We start from the raw sequence: 24,594 nt of genomic DNA, 5'->3' as shown, positions 1-24,594 counted from the left end.
TTGATAAATCTCTCCAGTTTCTCATTATAACAGAATTAATCAAGGGCAGGAAGGCAATCTCCCTTCCAAAGGTTTCTGACACTGTCCCCTACAACAAGCTCATAAGGCAAACCCTGACAGCAGAACATCAGCAGGTGAGAATCCCTAACCTTGGGATCCCTGTCAGGCAACAGTCACTACCAGCCTACTGTCAAACTAAAAGGCTCAATTTCACAGGGCTTGCAGGGACTACACCATCTAGTGTTGCATCAGTTTCTGCTCACTAAACTTGGGAGATGGCACAAAGCTGAAATGGAGAGACAATATTCCTGTGGACAAGAGCTCACAGCAATCCTAAACTACAGAAATTACTCTGGAGAAGCCTCATGGGACATTCCCAGGGAAGAGACTTCACAACAATCAATTGCCTAGAAATAAGAGTCTTGAGAAGAGATTGAAAGAACTTAAACTCCCTCCTTAACCCTCCCAAAGCATCATAGGTCTTCCAATATGTAAAGGACTGCTGCAGAGCAGAATAACATGTTCTCCATTCACCTGCTGAATAGGACAAGTGGCAATTCACAAGAAATACAGCTTAGAGTCTGATGTAGCACACTGTTTTCTGCTTCCTTCTCAAAGATCCCTACCAGAAATTCCCAGACCTAGCAGGCAGCAGCGGATTTGTGCACGCTTAACGTTCTGTTAGCCTTTTTATAGCTAAACATTATTTTTATAGCACTACATTAAGTTAGGATTCTTGGAGGAAGCTTGAGGTGAGAGACCATATTTCCATGTATTTTATGCATCTTTACTGTTGAGTCACCTTACTTCTAGAAGTCTTTTTGTTGTACTTACAGCTCATTCCTGCATCTCCTCTTTACATCTTCATTTTAGGAGAAGTCTAGTTTATATAATCGCAACTTATTCTTAATTGCTATAGCTTCATTGGTTTTCTTTTCCTAAAACCCACTAAATCCCCACCTGTCCTCTTCATATTCCTGGCATTCTAAAATAGGCTGCATCTTAACCAGGTACTCTTCATCAAGATAAGTTTTTACACTGCATCTCTGAAAAACAAACAATCCACCCCACAGAGCTTGGCTGCTTTATTCAAAGCTGCAATACAAGCTACTACAGATCCTCAGGACAGTTACTCAGTGCACTATAAGACTTACAAACATTTGCTAGTGAGAATCAGTCTCTATTTTTTAATGATGCTGAAAGTTGTCCTACAAAATAAGCAGACAGGTTTGAGCCATCTCCTCCTTCCTTGCACTGTCAGAAATCTTGGTGCAGAACCTACATTCACTTGGCAGCTCTAAAAATCCTTTTCCATTACTACTTCTGCTTGGGGAATCTGAAACATTGGAGGTCTCAACATAACCATGAGACTTCATTTTTCATTTCCATGAAAAAGTGAGGAAAAGCAAGCCCTGTTTAGTAACATTCTTTTGCCTTCAGAAGAGCTAAATCAGACCTTCCTTCCCACACATTTCTGTCCCCAAAAGCAACCTGCAAGTCTCACAGCAGAGCTAGGAATACACATTCACAGCATTTTTCTTGCTTTCTTTGCTCACTCAACAGGTTCACACTTCACAGGCTCGGCTTTTAGTCTACCTTTTTTGTTACCAAGTTCATCAACACTATCTGTTTATCTGCTCCATCCAAACTGATAAGGAAATAAGCCCACAGAAGATAAGTGGGAACTCTTCAACAGCTACCTTCCTGCTGAGCCAGCAAGTGCCATTTCTGGCACCATCTGTGTCCTGAAAGTCTGTTCTCTAGTGTTTTATCCACTAAACATGGAAAAAATATTTGGGAAAAAAAAAAAAATCTCTTGAAGCATCTTCTACACACTTAGATGCTAGTTTTAAAATATTAAAAGGAAAGAGAAATAAAACAAGTTGGCACTGCACAGCTCCTTGTCAGAGCTCCATTTGAATCCCCTTTGTGTTACACCAGAATCCAACTCCAGGTACTTCAGTTTTAAATCACCATACCTATAGATGGGCCTATAATTTTGTCTTGCAAACACACCTCCAGTGCTGAACACACAAGCTCAGAGAGATTACTTCCATTACAAATTAGGAGTCAAATCAGTGTGGTACAGGAAAGAGTAAGAAGAGATCTATTTATTTTCTGCAGCAGCCAGGGTGCTTGTTTCCAATGAGTAAGAAATGAGAATGGTGTATGTGGAGAATGGGGAGCAAGGGTGTTCCAAATCCTTCACTGATCATGAATTTTAGCATCAATCTGGGTTTTGTATTTCAAGAATGAGGGCAGAAAGGGGGAAGAATACTACCACTACATACCACACTCCTACTACCCACATAATACCACTAAAAATGATGCACGAACTGTTTGAGAGTCAGCTTCACAAGACACACTTTGTAGCAAGATAAAATTATTTAAGCTACAAAATCTGATCATGCATGAATTCTACAAATTAAAAAAATATGGATTTGGGGTACAATGACCTCTATAGGCAAATTATGTGTGAGGAGCAGAAAAGGAAGATTATGCATGCAGAAGTCATGATGCTTCTATGGAACCAGTCACTGGTCCAGATTCCTCAGACAGTCCAGTGAGGACAGGGGGAAGATGCAAGTAAACTCATGGATGAGTAGAAAACATGATCCTGGCTAATCCTCTGCCAGCCCAGACTCCAACAGCAATCTGAGGCAACTTTTACATTTTCTTAGTTCATACAGAGTTGCTGTCTTCCCTCCACCTCCACTTTCTCCTAACTGGGCAAGGAGCACAAGAGCACCCAACCCACACATACAGGAACCTGCAGAGCCTTGCCAAAAATCTTGTGAAGTTCAAATTAATTACCAGACAAGTTTTGTACAAACTTAACCTTGAATGCCTTGGAATAAATTAGAATTTTATCTTTTACAGCTGCACTTTTCAAGTGAGCTCTTCAGGATAGCAACCTTACAGTTTTGTTTCAAAGTAGTAACTCAGCAGATTATAGCAGTTCATTATCTGCCTTTTTATCCACCACTTAGCTCTGAATATGGTCTAAAAGGGTTATCTTTTTTGCTTATACCATGATGGTCTGATAAGTGCATAACAAGGTCTTACATAACACAAAGGAAACAACTACAAGCTCAATTGCTATGGTTGGTTTTTAAGAGTCAGTATTTTAATCAGTAATGTCAAACTACATGAAGGAAAACACTAGTGGGAATATTTTTGTTAAAAGCCAAAAAAGCAAATAGCTAATCTGAATTTCTGTTCTTGGTTGCTGAAAAGTCTTGCTAATGAATGCCTGTTACTCTCTGCCATTTATACCCACTGTTTCCCAATCAGGACACCCAGTTATGAGGCAAAACTCATCTGGTGGTGCTCAGAAGCATTATATAAATTCAAAATATTTATAAAATGCTTATATAAAGGAAAGAAAATGAAAACAAGACAGCTACAACAACTTTTGCAAAGAATGGGAACTCTAACCTTCCTAATAGTGGCTATACCAGGGGGAAAACAGTTCACAAGAACATTAATCTGCTGCTCTTTTTGCATATCCCATGTCACAGTAAAAGGAAAGGTGTTGCAGAGCATAAAGTGTATTTTGTATTTCAGTATGGAACATGCATGAGGGCTGGCAGACTAACCTTGAGACCTCTTTCACCATTAATTTTGGTCTGGTTTTAAGGATTTCACACCTATCAGAAGTCAGTCTTGATTCAAGCAATTAACAAAAGGGTGATGAGGCAAGCAAATTGGCACAGAGGGACTATAAGACACAATCTAAGTAAAATCACTCCAGCTGCTACACGTGCTCACTCACATACCATCCTCTCAGAAAACATTCTGCAAGAACATTGCTTCATATAAATACCTCTCTGGAGGTATACATTTCTACTCCCCCACACAGACTTATTTTAAGGGGGAATCATCAAAAACCTTATGAGCTCAAAGGAAGTTTTTCCAAGGATTTTAACACCAAAAAAAAAAAGTCAGAACCCAATGTAAACTGGCAGAAAGCAATTCCCTGATGAATTTAATCATTGTACTTTATCAGCACTGTTTTAAGGACATACAAAGCTTACCTGCTTAAATGCAGAGGTGCCAGACCACCAGCACTTACAAAGAAAAACTTTAAAATTTAGTGGACCAGCTGTACTCAGCAGGCAACTCTGATGTTGCAAGAGAATGAAAAAAAAAAGTATTGTAGAAATTTTGGGGTCTATAAATTCTATGCTCAGAGGGTCAGGTCTGTAAAAACAACTTGAGGACATGTAGGCAAGGCAGAGATGTTTTTCAGTAGGGACAATCTTAACCCTTAACAATCTTCCCTTCCTTGGGAACTTGAGGAAGACAAAGTGTTTTTAAAAAGATGGGCAGGGAAAACATCTGTCTGAGACCAGATGTCACCACAGAAACTGCAACAATGAAGAAAAGGAATCATTTAAAAGTCAGAAAGCAGATGGGAAGCAGGGTAGATGCCTGTAATATGCAAGCAGTATTAGCTACATGTGTAAGGAGTCATGAGCAGGTAGAAGCATTTTTAAGTACTCTGCTCAACAGCACTTCTGTTAAACACCTGTTTATTCACATCTGAATTGTATGCCTCTGCTCTGATACTTATTATTCCTACACAAAATCCTCTGATAAATTTTGCACCAAAAAAATAAGTTAATCTTCAAATTAGTCAGCATCAACCATTTTTTTTTTTTTTACTATGCTTCACAGAAGCTTGACATATAAAATGAAATAGAAATAAGAGATATCAAGTGGATACTGTTCAGCTGAGGGGTATGCAGGGCCTGGGAAGTGCAGAGGAAAGCCCATATGGCACCAAAAAAGCAGGCTGGAGCAGTGAGGGGTGGTGTGATACCTTACAGAGACCCTGTGGCTGACAGCCCTGATTCAACAGACCAATGCCTCCATTTTCCTTCAAAGCTAGGAGGCAATCAGGCAGTGCAAACAAAGAAGTAGCTGCAGATGGAAAGTCAGACAAGAGACCAAACCTGCTGGAGAACAATGCTACCAGAGCTTTATCCCCAAACCCACCACCCTCTAAACTCCCTCAGGCAAGAGGATGACTTACCACTAATAAAACATAAAAAATATTTTAACCATATACAAGGCAGAAAAACAGTGAAGAAAACAGATCTAGCTGTTCTCACAGTTGGCCACCTACTGCAAAAATTAGAACACAATTTGTTGAGTGCAAACAGCAAGTATGTATTATCCTGGTGAGAGCCAATAACCAGAATACTGTGAACAATTTGCCATAGTGCTACCAATACAGAGGAGCAAGGAAAACAAACAAAAGCTCCAAAATCCCCTACACCCAAAAAAAAAGGGCCAGATCTAAATTTCTGCTTCTGTAAAGGTTTTTGACCAAGTATTTAAATAAGAACTTTTACTAAGTTTGCTGAACTCATACACCAAACACTAGCAAGGGCCAAAATGGATGAACTTTCAGTCAAAGAGAGTGACTGCATCAGGAAGTCAGCATTCACCAAGGAATCCATTTCAACATTTTTTATGGTTAACTTGGAAAACAGAAATGAAGGCAGTTATCTGAATTGCTTAGAAGGCTCTATTGTTCCCTCTTCCAAAGGATTTTTCCCCAGAACAGAATGGGTGGTGTGTGCAAAGCAAGTGAAAGGTGGGGGAAGGGGAAAAGTCCTGTGGATAAAGAGAGAAACAGAAACAATTTTTAAGCAAAGATATAATTTTTTTTTAAGTAACTTCCTACCTCCCACTGCAAGTGAGGCGGGATATTCCTGATCTGAAGCTTCCGACTCCTGCAGAAAAATTAAAGAAAATAGTTTTTAAAAAAAACCCAGAGAAAACATTATTGCAAGATATACTATACATAGCAGTGTCATACATTTAAGCATCTGTCATACTAAAAGGGGCAAAACCAAATACAGAATTCAAAAAAACCAACAGATCGCCAAGGGGGGAATGTCAGGTCAAAACCATTTCAAGTCCAAAGAACTGTTACAGAAATACTTGTTACACATTTGACAGCTGTTACATTTCATGAAGCCTCCACTTTTCTTGAAGAGTATTTCTATTTTAGCTTTAAGGCCTTTAGTATCTAGTTCTCTGTTATAAATGGGTGTGATAATCCCGTGTATTTGTACTGGGTTCTCTTTCACACACTAAGAGTTTTTTGTTGTTATTTTGTATTTGGGTTTTTTTTTTTTTAATTCACCAAGGTGATACATCAGGATGTTGCATTCCTTCAAGGTAAGTAATATAAATTTGAATAAGTACATTTGTTTTAATATTAAGCTTTTCATTAATCTAATGATGGACTATTTTCTAATATTTACATGACTACCATTCTTCATTCCTTATTGGGAGGAAAAGGTAAGAATCAGTAAATTCATTGTATTTTCAACTCAAATTTACATCAGTTTTCACTTATCTAGTAAACAAAACATTCACTTTGAAGTGCTACTGCAAAGCCTGGCAGTGTGCTGGCTGCCTTCACAGCCAAGTCCTTTGTCTCCTCCCTTCCCCCAAAGTGAGAGAACAAATAAATGCCAGAGATGCCACAAACCCCTCGGGATTTACAAGAATGTGTAGATTAACACAGTTTCGGCTAGGCTCAGGTATGTTGGGCTGGAAGGGTCAGCCTGGCTGTCCTGGGGAGCTCTGGGGAAGGGAGAGGGGACAAGAGAGAAAAGTTGAGACTTAGGTCTCAACTGCATTTTGGTGCACCAAAGCAGCTAAAATAAGCATCTTGTGTTCAAATACCTAGTTCTACCTCACATTTTAATTGCTCAATAATGGTCTCTCTCAGAAAAAAAAAAAAGCTTAATATTTTAAGGACTTTTCATAACAGTAGAATTTATACAAGCCAGCGAAGTCCTCAAGCAAAACAAGTTTTAGAGATGTTCCTGTCTAGCAATAAAATCAAAAGCTTTCCTTTTCGCCCCCAAATCCTTTTAAAATACACTCCTTTCCCTAACACCACCACCTACCCAGGCCTGCAGTGAGTGTTTTGCATCTTGAAATGCTCTTCCCAGCAGGCTTTGTTCAAGGCACTAGCAGAGGTTACAGCACAAAGCCACCTTGCCCAAACTGCTCCTCACGTGGAGGTGTCACCCCAACACTACAGCGACCAGGAGATCAAGCAACAAACGTGCTTTGGCCAGAAAACAGAAACAGGTCTTAGTTTTGTAGCATTTCTCAGCTGCTTTCACTCCCTCTCAAGCAAGTAGGAGCAGATTTCAGCATTTGATCATATAAATAGGCAAGGAAGGGAGAACGAAAACCCAAACCACACACAACCCAGTTAAGGTTTCATTTTCAATAAAGCAGGGAAAGTAAGAAGCTGCTTCACTGCAATAGGGAGGAACAGAAAATTTCCTTAAAGCCTGCAAAGTTCTCCTTAGACCTTCATCTCAGCCAGTGATACTGCAGCAAAACAGTCATCCTAAAGTAGTGACACACTGCTCTGAAACATCAAAATAATCTCTCACAGCAACCTGAAACTTGGAAGCTGGGTCCTGAAGTAGAACATAAAAGGGGATCTTCATTCAATATTTAAAATACTGGGAAATTTTAATACAGCAAAACCCCAAACCACAAAACTGGCAGCCAATACACTATTCAATGTGCTCCAAACCATGTTGTGCCATTACTCTCTCACACTTGTAGATCTAAATTAAAATTCATGAGTATCATAGCAAGGAGGGCCATTCACAAAAGGGTCCAAGCTCAACAGCCCTGCCACCAGACCAGCAGCAGGTCTCACCCAAGCCCCACATCCCAAGTTTGGCCAGCAGAGCTCACACTGGACAGGATATTTCCACTGATGAGAAGGGAGGTGGTGGGGAAGTCCCTTCCAGAAACACTTACACAAGTTTCACAAAACTACCACCCCACATTTCATTTCAGAAGAAAAACCTACATATCTTCTCTACTGCTCAACACCCGAAAGATGGACCCACAAAAAGCAATCTGTGCTTTTAATCATCTAATAGTTCTAGTCTTCTAATGACTTCAAGATACTGAAAAAGTTTGATAAAATTCAAAACTTTAGCCAGCCAACATTCTCAGCACAAAAATGACTTGAACATCTTGCAAAGGAGAAGGGGATGAACAAGGAAGAAATGCCACCATAGAATTACTAGTTCTCCTGCCACATTCATAAACAGCAAAAGAAAATGGCAAGCTAAGTACAAAACAGGTACAGTCCTGTTGTGCACCTCAATTTATGGCAATAGTGAGACACCTATTGTACAAAACTGAAAGGTCACTTCAAAAGTACAAGAACAGATATAAACACACCATTTAATTTAGAACTATTTGTACCTTCATCAGTTTCTTGGCTGCAAGTAATTTTAACTTATCACCTGGTGCATAAGTTTGAAATCTGGTGTTTACTGATGCATGTAATTTTTTATTATTATTTCTGTATCACAATTAGCCATAGGGAAAAAAATATAATTGAATCAAGCTTTGCATGGCCAAGAGAGGAATCACACAGAACCAGCATTAGAGATCATGGACACATTTGAGATTTTGCCATTTCATTTGCTGTTATTAGCCCCTTGTCTAGGAAGTCCTAATAAATTCCTAAAGAATGCCTGAAAGCACACAAAGCCCTTACCTTTTCCCCCTCTCTACACACAGGAAGGATAGCTAGAAATGACCTAGTTGTTGCTGTGCTCTCAGGAGCAGCACGAGCAGCGAGCAGACAGAAGCATCTCTCCCACGTGGTGCTGCCAGAACTCGGGGATGCAGCTCCGCTCGCTGTTCTCCTGCTGCGGGCAGCACGAGTGACTCCGCGGGCACTCGCTCTGCTGCTGCCTGTGAGCCCCCAGAAAAACAGCTCCCAGGCTCCCCAAGAAAAGCCCCAAACCAAATGCAAAAGTGCAGCAAAGGGTAAGGGACAAAGCTGGGTGAAGCTGACAGAGCAACAGCTCGCAGGAGGATGCGTTCTGACTTGGGCAAGAACTGTTCTGCACAGTCAGAACCCCACGCAATAGGTGGGGAAAGGAAAAAGTTTAGAATATCTTCCTGGAAATACACTCCCATCTCAGGCAGTTAGCACTTTCAGGATGCTTTCCATCTTCCTCATGACCCTGTTTTCCTCAGCAAAGTAGAAATATGCAAAGATCCTGTAGCTTTTTTATCCCAGAACTCTACAGAGGGTTTTGTTATATTCTGCTTTGAAATAATCTCAAGTTTTGTTACTTTATGACTACTTGCACTCACACCAAGTGGGTAACACAAGAAATAGTCCTTCCTCATCCCGTGAAGATGTTTTATTACAATTAGTTTCATTTAATATTTAGACCACCTAGTCTTAAATCCTTAGTAAAACCCTGCCAGCACCTCTCATCAATGTGACTCACGTAAGCCTTGTGTTTGCACTTTTTAAGCAGATTTCTTAGTTCATTTCTCCCATTCTAAATTGGCATTGCAAATAGATGTCAACTGAAAAAAAAAAGTTAGGCAAATTAGGTTTGTGTTCTGTATCATACTAAGGTTTTGGAAAGCTACTTATGTTCACAGCATGTGAACAGGTATTCCCACTCATTCCTCTTTTTCAAAGATACCCAATAAAAAGTGTTTTGGGTAAGAAGAAAAGAGACTTCTCCGGTTTCTGTACAAGGTTAGTCCATAAGAAATTGTTTGACAATAATTTGCTTTTCTTAAGAGGAATTGCACACATTTAGATTCTCCTTTTCAGGTACTATCCAGGTAACAGGATTCAGATACTTTAAGCCACTGCTGATGACCATATGCTAACAATTTAATTTTGGGGATGTTCAGACCCAGAGCCTTGTATTTGGGGGACATAAATATTTCTGCAACACTGAAAGCAAGTAAAACAAGCGAAACAGGCAGCCACTACAGTGCCCCTTCACCAGGCAAGGAGCATATTTGTGCTACACCTGTGTGCAGACACAGAAAGGGCAAAGTACCATAAAGATGGATAATTTACTAAAAGCCATTTTAGTGATATCTGAAGGGGTAATCTCTCTTACATCAATACACAGAACAAACATGCACAGGGACACCCAGTGCTCCCAACCCACAAGAACCTTCCCCACACATGAAACAATACTAAACATGTCTTGGGAAAAAGATGGTGGGAGAAAGAAAATGCTGAAATTGTGGCTTTTCTTCCCAATTTCTTTTATGTACACCCTTTCATTCGCTCTCTGCCGTCAATACTCCAGGATTTTTTCATTCAAAATATCAAATTCCCCTTTAGTTAAAAGGGTGTCAAAATTGTCTGGTTTTGCATCCTTGTATTAAGACTCACTTTCACTAATACAATCTCACTCTATGCTTTATATGACACTTAGTAAACATCAGAGTGCACCTCCCCTTAGGGGAAAGTAATCTTAAATAAGAGAAGATAGACAATTATAAAGCAAAGGACAATAAAATATCATGCTTCTGCTCACAGTCCTTCTTTTAATCTCATAGATGTGTCAAAATTTTACTGTTTCAAGGGGAAACAAATGCAAGTATCAAAGTGACTGCACTTGCACACAATTGTATCTACACTCTTACCACACCCTTCTCACCAACCTCCCTCCACACCCCAGAGACATGCTGCCTGCTACTCCTTAATTCCCATTTCTCAACAATAACACCACTTAATAGTCTCTTATTTCAGCAGCCACATGAACTACACACACCATTAATGCCTTAAACCCACAGAGCACAAACACACTCCTTTTAAACAAGAGCCTATGGAAAAAGACTTAAACATGCTAGAAAGGAGATCAAGTGAACATCAACAGTGTTAGTCCATTCAACTGTTTGAACTCAATACCTATGGGATAGAAAGCAAATGGTCTACACCCTTTCCACTCTTAAGAACACTCAAAGAGTAAATGCTTGCCCAATTCCTCTGTTTTGGGTCTGTCCTGCCATGCTGGCTACCTGGAAGAAGCCTTGGCAGGTCACACCACAGGTGCAGAGTGTGTCAGTGCCCACCAGCAGTGAATGCTGGTACCCCAGTGCTGCCTCCCAGCTCTGACAGCTCATTCATGATGCCAGCACAAACCCACTCACCAAAACAGCCACTTTGCTCCCTGAGCTCCAAAGAACAGCAAAAATCATCACTTCTCAGGCTTACTTCACTGACAACCCAAACTGAACATAGACAGCTGGAGATGAAATGTTAAAAAAACACCACACAGCAAAAAAACCTCCTATGGAGTGTGGGTAACGCCATACGGTAAGAAACGAGTTCTGTATAAAAAGTCCTGACAGGAACAGCCATGGAAACAAAGTTAGCAACTCTTGTAGCCAAACACAAAACTGCTGGTAATCAACTAAATTTATAGAGGAAAGGAAAGAGTTGTATTTTATTGTTTATTCTGCAACCAGCAAAATAAAAACAGGCAAGGAAAATCCTGCACAAAACTACCCCCACACAGAGTTCATTAGTTTCTCCCCCTCAGGTTGCTTCAAGTAGTTGATGCTTGGGGACAACAGAGTGAATCAGTGTTTTTAATGCTTTTCTAGTGGGATGAAAATAAAAAAAGAAGCCAAATTTACAGGGCAAAATTAATAATCCTTAACTCTCAATTCAGATCAGTGTGGTTGGGAAAAAAAGCAGTAGTTTTCTAGTTACAGGGTAGGCAGGGGAGATTCGTCATCATTTTCTTCATGGTAAATGTAGGTAATGATACACACTGAGCCACTGGAGTGGCTTGTCCTGCAAGAGGTGCTGCAGCCTTTGCCTGCCCCTCTCTTCACACTGAAATTTCATGGGCTTAAGCAATCTTTCCACTCTGTATTGTTCACATCTGATTCCTAAAAGTACCTCACAAACAGCATTAAGTCCATTCAAACAAAGCATATTGAATGGACATTCTAAGCCATCCTTTTTCCTATAGAATTTTGGATGCATATACCCATGTAATTATATATCTCAAAGTGCTTTTACCTAAAAAATTCCTCATGCAATTATATATCTCAATGTCCTTTTCCCTAGTTCTGATTAATACAAAACCAAAGGATCACACTTCCTACCTAAAATGAAGGCATTCTGAATTTCTTTCAAAAACAGACTCAGGTTCAGTTAACTGTCAAACAGAGGTGTTTATATCACTTATATTAGAAGGTATTTAATTTCTAGGATATATTACAAGGCACTCTGATGACACAGTTACTACATTTTGTCAAATCAAGACATTAGCTTGTGAAACAACCAGTTCATCTTGAACTTACTTAGAAGAAGAGAAGGGTTTCAAATATTGACTTATTAAGAAACATCAGTACTTTTTATTTTTACACACTGATCTGGTCAGCACAATACTTGAAGAGGAAATGTTATTGCTCCAATTTCAGCCCCAATTCAGCAACTCAAGCAGACAAAACTTGGCTAAGCCACAGGCAAGCTGCAGCAATACTTCTCTTTGTGTTGACTCATTTAATCCCAGACCCAGATTTAAAAGCAGTCTGTACCACCACTCAGAATAAGGATTTTCCATAAAATTTAGACAAAGGAATTTTTCTCAAAGCTCACACACGACAGAACAGTTGGCTCCTAACGACCCTTTCCCGCTTTCATCTCGCGCACACGACGCGGCAAAGCAGCCGCGCCGGGGAGGTGCATTATCCCAGCATCCAGAATGAAAATATGACTCCTGGATTACCTCACAGATCCCTCTGTGCTGGTGATCAAATTTCCTACCACTGCCTGCAAAACACGGGGTTTGTTTACTACCTCTGCCCAGGGCCAGCACAGCCCAAGGAGCCAGAACTGGGCTGTGCTCTCCTTGCAGGAGCAACTCCAACACTCTGAAAGGATCTGCACCTTGGGAATGCACTGATAGCTCAGCAGGTACAGCCAGAAGGTTTACATGGGCACATCCAAGTCACACCATGCAAAACAGGAAAATCAAGCAGCATAAGCCCAGCTGTGGTTCCTGTGTTTAGGTGGATTACCTGGATAGTAGGATCTCACCTGTTATCATTCTTCTAGGATTTTAGCCTGACAATTCTTCGCATCACTAATTAGACTAAAAGCTTATATTCATTATTTGTGAATTCCCTTGAGTGGGCCATAAAGGCATTTTAAAAATAAAATTCTGAAGATTCTGCCATTACCATACTAACATTGAATTTCTCATTAAAAAAAAAAAAACAACCTTTCATTTTCCAGGTGTTGTTAATAGAAGAGGCTGTAAAGTTGTTTTTTTTTTTTTTTTTTTTTAATAAAGAATTAAACACTGCTTTAAATCTAATGGGAAGTTTTAGTATCCTTTAGAAAAATGGGTATATCTTTGTGGCTTGCGACATTTGGTTGGGTTGGTTTTGTGTTTGGTTCCCCTTCTCTCTTCAGGGTGGGATGGGGGTGTATGCTGTTTTTTCTAAAAGCCACATTTTCTCTTTCCCTTCTCCTCTGAGCAAGGAATTCCTTAAACAACTGTACTATGGCGCTGATTTTTTGGACCAAACTTTTTCAAGCTATGGTCACTTGTCATTTATTCTCTTACCACACAACTTGCAACTAACTGAGATGTGGATAAAAGCAAAAATACTCATGAAGTGCATGAAAGATTGAAAATAAACACTTTTAAATGCAAAAGGATTTCTAAGCATGCAAAAATATTTTGCTTAGTTAATATTCTTAATGGGACACTGCACTCAGCTTTTATCTATCTTTCTTCTCCCCACCCCTTGTTTTCTTCAGCCACCAAAATAGCCAAGGGCTTCTTCTCTCCCATCACCTGTTTTCCCAGTGCCCACAGGACCCTGCAACTTGAAGCAGTCACTACTTCCATTACAAACTAGCTATGAAAATCTACATCAGCTGTAAGAAGCAGCCCCAGACTGAAATTTGCCTAGGGTTCCCCTGCAGTATGTGGCCTTGTAAGGAACTAGGGTGCAGTAGATTACAAAAAAATAATTATTTTCTTTTCTCTCTTTTTTTCCCCTTAATTTCCAGTGAATTCAGTTCCCTTTAAAGAGCCCAAGCAGCAAAAAGGAATTGTGAAGGATACTTCAGAGTCATTTTTGAAACAAAAAAAAAAAAAAGGTACCAGGACTGCAATAATTAAAAAGCCAACAAGATACTTTGTTCTAGCTAGATAAAGCCTCACAGTGTCTTTATTTTGCACGTCTTCCCCTACTACCATCTCTTACTCGGCAGGAGTTTGCAAACCAGTTAGAAATCCAATGGAAATAAGTGACATACAGCACGTACTATGTAAAATTTTGGCAACTTTTTTTTTTGGTATGGGAGGTATGGCACCAGATTAGCTCTCATCTAACAATAACTCAGTGATTCACCCTTCTCAGGCTGAAATACCCAAATAAAATTAGCAGCACTCATAGACAAATTCAGTAGCCACCATGCTGCTGAGACCAACTGCTCAACCACGAGCCCGGGTGCGCAGGGAGCATCGGAAATGCTTCCCAGATTCCTTACACCACAGCGACAGACAGGGAGCCCAGCCTATTTTGGTCTCTCTCAGGTCACACTTAAGTGAAACTACAGTTGTCCATACTCAATTTGAGTTCACTGTACACCCCAGAATGAACAAATTCAGTTCTGGTTCGGGGCAGCGAGGGACTGGAAGGGAAACTAAATAGAAAGAATTGCTCTTCATATACACTTATAACATTTAATTGCAATACTCTGATACACAGTCTCAGCATTTCCTACTTGTTTTTTTTTTTTTTTTCCTATCAAATATCAGATTTAAAACTTTCAGGATGGGAACAAGCTACTTCAGAACTTAAACTGAGTATGGCATTAAGGTAGTTCAGGGACCCATCCCACTTCACCACCACCTTGCTGTTTCACCCTGCATGTCCAATTTTTAAAGGAAAGCCTGTTCACTGTCTCTCTCAGGCTACTTTAAAAAACCTGACACAAATTAATGTCTAATTCCTAAAAGGATCTCAGTAAACAAAGATTCCTGTAGGGTCTAAAAAATGGAAGCACAAACACTCATGCAGATGAAAACACCATCTAATTTCAGAAAGCTTATATGGTACAACTAGAATAAATGAAATATCTTCTTAGTCCAGTTTTAAGTGCATATGTGAACTTCAGCTACCATACTGGCTCCCTGACATTTTCAAGTCTCTTCCACGATGTAAAAGGATAGCAACAAGGGCAAACTACTTAAATTAGGCAACTGTATATATGATAATATCTAAAAATATTAATAGTCCTAGTGCTTCAAGGAACAAAATAAACTAAGTAAAATTAACAAATGCACAGAGCAAATCAACACTTCCAAATGTATAGCCACAGGTTTCAGACTCTTTCCAATGTTTAGAACCACTCAAAGTATTTAGTGTGTGAGCACGTGCACACAGGGCTTTCATTCTGCATCTGTACTGACTGAAACTTCCATTTTTATTACTGTTTTTTCAGAAATACATATATTAATAAACTTTGCAAGAGCAGCTTACACTGACATGATAATTGAGCATTTGAAAGATACTATGCTCATCATCTGATATTCCAGCAAAGCTTAACAATGACCTGCAGTTAATTTGCTCACATGACAAAACAAATTTTTTTTTAATTAAAAAAAGTCTACCTTTCAATCTTAAGACAAATAAAAAAAATTAAGTATTGGAAAGACAAATTGTTTCTTTCAAAACTTGTAGACTACACTAACAGGAAAAAAAGTAGACTACTCCACCAGCTTTTCATCAGAAACGTCAAGTTTGCTCTACATTTCATATTATCTTTAAAATAAGTTCTTCTTCCTCAATAGCTTCAGTACAATAAGCCTTATTAACACAAGCTTAAAACAATCTTTTAGAGTATAAATTGATGCATGCTGCAGCCAAGACTGCACAGATACCAATTCTCACTGATGCTCTAGTCATTATTTCACTAGTACACTCTGCTGAACTAATGGAATACCAGCAAGAAGAGCACTCAAGTGCTGTCCCTTACTAATGGCAATTCCACGTGGCCTTAAACTGATTAAGTGACCTAAATCAGATGAGATATAACACCTTCACCAGAGGAGTGCTAGAACCCACAGGGTTTGCACTATCACCACCAAACAGCTTCCCTTCGTTTCTCTTGCCCTGCCAGAGCCCAAAAGTCATGAAAAGTGGCTACTCTGAGGTTTAACTTGCCATTTTTATGCTGAATGTCAACAGATGCAGAAATTTCTTCAAAAATTTCTTCTTCTATATTTCTATTACTTGTTACATCTGTTACTTGCAAAGAGAAACAAATTTTGTGTATGGTTTTCAAGCACTATTTTCACTTTTTTAAAAGTAATTTTCTCTGAAGAATTCTCATCTACAAATTTAATGCTATTCAATTACACAAAGTGTTTGCGGAGAGAACAGCACCAAATGAAATTATTTCATAGCTGTACTTTCAGAAAGATGTAAGATATTATTTAGAAGACCTGCATGTTCTCCTCTCAAAAAATTTTATACCCTTGAAATATAGAATGCACCCTCCTTCAGCTGGTACATAGAACTAAAGAGACACATCTTGCACACATACAAAATATTTTGCCATTAAAGTGTAATCTAAAGATTGGTTACTGAAAAAAAAAATTCTTTTTAATTAACATCTTTTAAGAAGCTGAATTTATGCATTTAAGCAGTGATAACCATGCAAGTTTCTCTTTTTTCCTTTTTTTTTTTTTTTTTTTTTTAAATGAGCAAAAAGTTTGGTCAGGGTAAGTATATCCACAACAATGCACAGTAAATAATTTGTACTGCCATAGTTAAAGAATCATAGATTGTATGTAAAGATTCTTCTGCAATATTTTATATTTACTTAATAGAAATGCTGTTAATTATATCTTGCATTAAACTTCATTTTTAAGAATTACCAAAACAATCTTCTGTATTTTTGTCATAGCAGCTTTGATTAGTGCACACAGGCTTACATAGTATAATATATGAAAGCAATCCCTGAGCTTTCATACCAGGGCTTGATTAAAGCCTTAGAGTATCATTTCATTCTGTTCAACTGGAAAAGTCAACAACTAAAATTCAATTGTTCACTGACTTTAAATTATGCAACATTTCAATTCTACACTTTCTTTCAAAGGGAAGTTATGCTGAAAAATTGCTTGTATATAAGAGGTGCAAGTGTGTTTTCTTTATCAACCTTTACAGCTAATATATAACAATTTCCCCCACATTAGTAATACTATTTAAAAATCTGCCCTGATTTTAGGTAGAGGTGTATAGAGCAATTATAGGATAAATACTATCATTTTTTAAATAATTTCATTTTTTAAAATTTCTTTTTCACAGAAAATGGGATATAGCACAGGTATTGAGGATGAGTATCACAGACAGCACTGACTTTTTCACTGTTACTGTAGATTTGAATACACTGCCATGACCAGAGAATAAAAAATAATTTACCTTTCTGCACTGGAAAGTACACTCTTTACATAGCATTTAACAATGGCATTATTTTAGTTAATTTCATATTAAATTAAGCAAAATTGTAATTTTGGATTAGTTACTCTTAAAGAAGAGAAAAGGCTTATATCATGCTACAGCTAATCAGTTAAATCATAAGTATAATTTATAGGTTAATCATCATTAACATTGATATTATTTGCATTTAGTAAGCTGCAGTTTTGAAAGATATGGCATTTTGCTGGATATTTAAATTAAGATTATGAACAAAGATCACATGAATGAAGATGATAATTTTGACCACATTTAATAAATTATTTAGCAGATAATTAGTTTGAATTTAGTTTGTATACAGATGTGCAGGCTTATTATCACACTAAGACAGTAATTACTATCTTATTTTTACAATCATATGGTACTGATTTATAAACAGAGATAGCTAAATTAGGTGGTACTTGCCCCCACAAAGAGATTGAGTTGCTTTTACCTGAGAGCACAGTTTAGTAGAGTTTAAAAATGTCTTTCACAGCTTCTAAATTCAGCCATTCCACCTGCATATAGATACACCCAACAACTGAGGATTTAAAAACACTTTTCAAAAGAGCTGGAGAAAGTTAAAACAGCAAATTTAAAAAACCAAAAAGACAAAAGAAACTTAAGGAAGACTGTGGTATTGCAAGATATTTAACCACAGATACAAGTCATCCTTCTTTGGGGGTTACTAACCAATTTTTGCTAACATTACTGGTTGTGTGTCTTCTTTACTCCCCACCATCAAGCCCCAAAAATTCAGTTTATTTCAAACCATGCTGGCACCAGCTTCATGCCTAGTGCTGGACTCTGCAGTGAGACAGAGCTGCCAGTCACAACCAGAAGTGGAGCGACCAAAATCCCCAAAACAAAGCAATCACTCCCTCCCTCTCCTCCCACAAACCCCAAAGACATGCTGTAATACTTCACAACCACATACACATTTTACACAGAGAGCAAGGGAAGTTCACAGGGCAGAATGTGGAATGAAAAGAGGTCAGGACACCTCCTCAGCCCCCAAACCAGGCTAAGCTCTCCTCATCCTGTCCAGTCTCAACAGGTAGGTGACACACCACAGCCACCCCCAGAAAACTATCACTGCTCAAATGCCCTTTGTTCCCCTGGAATTTGTGGGCTTTCATCATGGTAAGACATGACTAAGGTTTGAACAGACTATTCCATTCTTTGCCCCTTTTGTTTTCTTTTTCTGCCAAAGCAATACATCCAGTGACACAAGTGAGAACTATGTCCAAGAGAGACTTTCTGGAATACAAAAATCACATGTGATTTCCACCGGCAGTCTCCAGCTTAAAAAGTTAATATTAACTTCAACTTCCATTTGAAAAACCATTTTTTGAAGTGCTCCAGCACCAAAAGCAGCAGTGCTGTGCTGGGGGGGACTGACAAGCACAAGTGTGGTGCTGGGTCTGAGCAGAAGTCTCTGTTCCATGTTAACATACTGAGCTTAGTGTGTGCAAAACCTGTACCAGCCGTACTGGGTGAGCTGTGTGCAGCAGGTGACATGAGCCCAAGGGCCAGGAAGAAAAGCAATTTACATAAGCTTTTTATTTGCCCAGAGGCAGGCAAAATCCAACCACGGCCAGTGAATGCACTTCTGTGATTTCAGTGAAGCTAGTTGAACACAAAGAGAGCAATCCTTATAATTTCAAGACTTCAGCTAATGACAAGTCTTCAGACTTTTCCCAAGATTACTTTCAAGAAAAATTGGGTAGCTTCAGCTATAGGTTAAACACAATTCTGCTTATGCTTTGAGTTCAATTGAACAATGGCCATAAAGCCCAGTTGTACAAAAGGTGTTTACACCACTTTTATCTAAATCTTACCATTCTATGTTAAAAGCAGAATTTGGGACATATTTACATGTCAACAATCACTTCTTGTTTAAGGTAGCCAGTGCAAAAGAATGGGTAGAAATCACATTATTTATAAAAATTCTCTCTCAAGTGCATGACAGGAAAAAAATGAAAATTTCTAAACAGAGGTATATAATACACTCTAAAGTACAAGAAGCAGCAATTCAAAGCAAGGCATCAAATAGAACAGGAACTCACCATTTGCTATTAGGACTCAGATCATCACTGAAGAAATAAGCTTAGTATTTAATAAAAAAAATTATCCTCTACTTTTTGACTACTACAGCATGGGATGTTTGGTCGCTTTAGGGACTGGATTTTTTTCTTTTAAAGTATTTTAGCAGAATAAGCATTCTGATGCATTTTCAAATGAACTAGTATTAGCATAACAAGAACAATTTTACACCACTCCTACTGAGTTCCAGAATTAAACTCTGAAAAGAAATTTAGTAATTAGCACACAGTATTTTTTAAAAAACCAACAATAAGAGCTGTCCATTCCTCATTTATTTCTCATCCTACATTAGAAGTTTCTGTGCGGGTAGAAAATTCATACAGTAAATTCAGGTAACAAACAAGTACTGAGATACTGCAGCACTTCTCTCAGGTCAATAGTAGTGTCTCCTGGTCAGCAATGGCAGATTTAACACTTTTGGTTAGCATAACACCAAGCTGTGCTGCTGCCCACGACCACCTAGAACTCACTTAAATAATCGAGCCGCTATTGACACAGAGCTGCTGCTGCTGACCTGCACCAGCACCCACTGTGATGGATAACACAGAGACACTTGGCACTGGATCCCTCTCCCTGGCCCTGGTGAACAGCTCCCTCTGTACACCAGAGCACGGGTGCTCCACCAAGAAAGATGTGGTTTGTTCAGAAATCCTGTTTGCCTTGCTAGGAAAGACCCTTCTGCAGCACAGAAATGCACAACTCTTAACAAACCAGGAGCTCAATGGTGAGGGGAGCCTGTTATGAAAGTAATTTGAAAATTGTTTCTAAATTACCAACAATAGTCCAAGACAGACAATTTTTTCCCCTAGCTGTTACCTGCATAACTTTGCCACCAAACTTCCACCAGAAAGTTATTTGGAGCATGTATATCGGAATTGATATTTTTTAAAAATATAAGATTTACATTATATTACTGCAAGGATTAAACTACCACCTAAGTTCCTCTAGCATCCCACAAATTATGTTTTCCAAGCACTGCCCTAACAAGACTCTTCTTTGAAATTTTTACTTTAGGTGTAGGAGGAAAAATTGAACTATTCTTCCATGATAGCCAGGAAGCCACCATCACAAAGAATTTCCCTGATGTGTATAAACCAAATAATCCACTCTATCCCCAAAAATAAAATTTCTGGATTATCTGTTCTGTAACTGTTTTAAAACTATTGTTTAAAACAAACAAACAAACAAACAACTGGTGTCTTTGTTAGACGTATGCATTTTTGCTATTAAAGCTAAAGACATTTTGTCAACTCCGTTTCCCAAAAATCTTCCCACAGCACACTCAGGATTCAGGATTCCCTCTCACCATAGCGGAGAAGGGGCAGAGAGTGCAGGATCAGGCTCTAGGACCAAAGTTACATGGAGTACCTGCACAACTCACCCAAGGGAGGGGTTCCCCCATCCCTCACCCCTCTCATAGCCAGCCCTCCTGCCCTGATTATTCCTAGAAAATTAAAGCCCCACTTTGATCTATGCATGCTAGATATTTAATGATTAAGTCCAAATCCAAGCCCAACAAGTTTTTACTCCATCTCTGACTGCTCTTTAATATGAAATTTCAGGAAAATAAGTAACTGCAAACCCAACTAATAACTTAAGCTTATTATTTTTTCCAACAGAAATTTTTGTTCACACACGCTAGAGCTCCCTTTATTGAGAATTTTGATTTCTGCACTACCATTTTTAAGGCTCCATTAAGGTGAAGAGAGCTCTATTTTTGAGGGAAAACATATAGAACCTGTACATTTAACATTTAAAAATTAAAAAACAATTTACCAAAACAATAAAGCACTGCAGTTTTCCAAGAGGAAAAATGTATCGGACACATGGTGTAGACTACATATTTTAAAATAACATTCCTAAAGTTCAGCTGAGCATGAAAGTTAATCTTTCAAAAGTGAACATTCAGCTCCAGTTGTGTTCAAGGGTATTGGTACTAGGAAAAAAAAAAAAAAAAAAAGAACCAAACCCAAAAAAAACCCCAACTTTACTATTTTTATAAATTCTCCAGATATTTTTAGCTGGTCCCTTCTTAAACTGCAAATTATTTTGTGGTAATACAATCTTTTAAAATGCACGTGTGGATATATATACACACACGCACACAAGAGACACACGTGTACATACACATTCTCTTTGAAACTACTGATTGGTGAGAAACAATGCAGAGGCTACAGTCACAAGATAGTCAAGACACCAAAAAATTTAAAATGGAGTAAAGCCCTTCCCAGCTGAAGATCTTCTGTTTCAAGACAGTTTCATTTCTGTACTTAGTCTCATACCCAAGAAGAGTCGGATCCCTCTTTGACTCATTACCTGTGCTCTTACCCCAATTTTAACTTAATTTAAAGCACTGGGTACCTCATTTTGCATGCTAGTGGCAGTTTTCCATTCTTTCAGATCTGCAAAAGGACAGTTTGAGTAGATGCTGATTCCCCTGCACCATGGACAGACAGGATAGAGGGGAAGCACACGGCTGCTGAGGCTGTGTTGAACAGGAGACCTTTTATACTATAGGTTCCTCTGGTGCCAGCTGCCACAGTAATACAAGTCAGCAAAATAACAGTTAATATTGCAATTTGTCACTTGGAAATTTAAATGCACTTGCAGGAAAAAAAAAAAAATGGAAAGCCACCATTTTTGGCACCACTCTTTTACTGCCATTACACATAACAGTATTTTAAAGTTTACTAGGGTCAATATTTGGGTAATGTGCTTAATTTGCTAAGTATCCCATGACATATACCAAGATTTTCTTCTCTCTTAAATATATGTATCCTTGAAAACACACTCACAAACCAAAGTTGCAGATCTGTAAAGAAGCGAAACCAGGAGGTAATACAAAATTACAATTTTTTTATACTTACCACAAACACACAGGAGCTCTTGCTCCCACGCAAATTTCTCAAAGCCAAATTACATATTCCAGTTGATGACAAGGAACAACTGTCACTGAAGTACCCAGATGGACAGACATGCCCAGAGAAGCTGGGTAGCATCAGTAAGCACTGGGCTAACTGGTGTCCCCAGCATAGACAGATGGGGAGATTTTTGAATGGATATTTTCCTCATTTGGGCAGCAGAGGTAACACTCACCCAGCAAAGATGCAGGGTGAAAAGGCATTCAAGTGCCTACATTTGACATGCCCAGGGAAAAAAAAAAATTAAGGAAAAAGTATGGAAGCCTTAGACTAAAACTATAAATTAATGCTCAAGGATTTGATTCCATCATGTTTCTAGACAAAATAAGGGAAAGTTATGGTTTTATCTTAGCTTTCAAGAGTAATTAGCATTTAACTACATAATTCTATATTCTGCATCATTAGAGATGAAGAATGGACTGATGTGGAGATAGACATTTTACATATGAAAATAAAAGTGCTTTAAAAAAGAATGGTCTTGAAGCACTCTGGAACTACCTAAAACACCTTGATATTCTAAATGTATCAGACCTACTAAAAGTTTCTAATCCATCCCCTTTCTAGAAACAAAACATGAAGTTGTCATCCATACTTAGATTTTAGTGCATTTAATTTTTGCACATGCTCTCCACCCATTTACTGATTCTGAATAATCAAATTCCAATAATAAATTTTACTCTTAAATTGCAAGAAAAAAGGTCCTACATCAATATTGCCCTGTGCTTATCTCACTGGGCTCAGACAAGGATGAAATCACCAGAAGAAAGAGTGTTTTTAGCTGTGATCCATGCCACTATATATTTTTTTACCAAAATCCCAGGACAATAAAATACAAAAAGATGAGATGACGCTAAGAAGAGGAACAGGTTTAAGGAGTGAAGAATCTTTTTTGTGAGGCTCTCTGAAGGACTAGCCCTGCCCATGGCTAAGTATTAGGTGTATTTTAATTCTGCCTGGGTCCCTCTCTCACAGGCATCATGGGAAGCAGCACATTTCCTGTTTTCTGGTGGGTAAATCTCAGGCCATTTAAACAATTTTTCAGGTCAAAACTAAGCATTTGAAATCCACCCAGTAGCTAGCCAGAAGCCATAAAAGGACTCCAGCACTGTAGAGTCCTATGCTCTGCACTTAAAAGAGTGACTGAAATGAACACAGCCCCATTTTGCAAAAATACCACTTTCAAGGTCTCAAAAATGTGGAAAATGTTATTACCCCATGCTTGAAGGGGAAAAAAGAGAGAAACTAAAAAAAAAAAATCTTAAACATTTCCTGATCATATTTTTACTACCCTTGAATTACACTTCCAAAATGTTATTTTTTATTCCACCCCTTTTAAATTTACTGTATCTACGCACAATTTAAAGTCCACTACAAGTATATTTCTCAGGGTACCTTCTGTAAAGGGAAATTAGAAAAACAAGAACAGGACCAACCTTTCAGGGCACACATTTACAGCTATGTTTCGTGTATTCCAGCTGATTTTTAAAAACTGCAGCAAGAAGGGGTTTTGTTGTTTTGTTGGTTTTTTTTTTAATTAATGATCAAACAGCATGAGGAACTATAAAAATTAAATTTCCCAAAATGTAACAGTTAAAACGGTTGGTGAAGATTATCTGGTTTTGTCATAACGACTCATTGTCTATATGGGAATAGTCACAACTAGGTATTTCCACTCTAACTGAAAAAAATTTCAAAGATTAAAACAAACAAAAAAAAAATCTTCTGTTCACATCTGCAAAAATGAATGTAGAAACAGAATAAAAACTTTAAATCACTATGTGAAGTTTTGGTGCCTCACTCTCAAAAACAATCTAAGTTCACGCACAGAAAGGAGAACAAATACAGCTAAGAAATTGCATATTTTCTAACATGTCTTCTTTGAGCATATTTCTACCTACTTGATAATTACAGAAGCAAAACTCAAAATCAATGCCACTATTTTTTTTTCCATGACTATGACCATTGCAGCCACCGTGCATACTTTAGCATCACAAAACCTTTCCCAACCATCTAGGGCAGAAACCCTCATTATACTGAAAATTAGCAACACAATCCAATTCCCAAGTAATGGTCACCAGTGGAACACAGGTGGCTGCATCAGGGGGACTTGGGGCTTGTTTTGCTTAACTCAGCCTTTGGACACCTCAGTATCAGAAGTGGAGCCCAGCTGGCAGGCCACTGCTCCCCCCCAAGAGCAGCATTACCTGCAGGGTGCTGCTCTGTCACCCAC

General features: G+C 38.5%; 1 protein-coding gene across 1 annotated transcript in view; it reads right to left on the bottom strand.

Moving 5' to 3' along the window:
- IGF2BP3 (insulin like growth factor 2 mRNA binding protein 3) overlaps positions 1–24,594 on the bottom strand; it is a 109,153-nt gene that overhangs the window by 79,250 nt on the left and 5,309 nt on the right. Inside the window, exon 3 of the mRNA XM_056482730.1 lies at positions 5,696–5,744. Within this exon, the coding sequence (XP_056338705.1) occupies positions 5,696–5,744 (49 nt within the window). The remainder of the gene's footprint in view (positions 1–5,695; positions 5,745–24,594) is intronic.

Source organism: Oenanthe melanoleuca, chromosome 2 (assembly GCF_029582105.1).
Source record: "Oenanthe melanoleuca isolate GR-GAL-2019-014 chromosome 2, OMel1.0, whole genome shotgun sequence".
Classification (NCBI taxonomy): domain Eukaryota; kingdom Metazoa; phylum Chordata; class Aves; order Passeriformes; family Muscicapidae; genus Oenanthe; species Oenanthe melanoleuca.
Note: the sequence above shows the minus strand (reverse complement) of the source record. Positions and strands in the feature narration are given on the sequence as shown.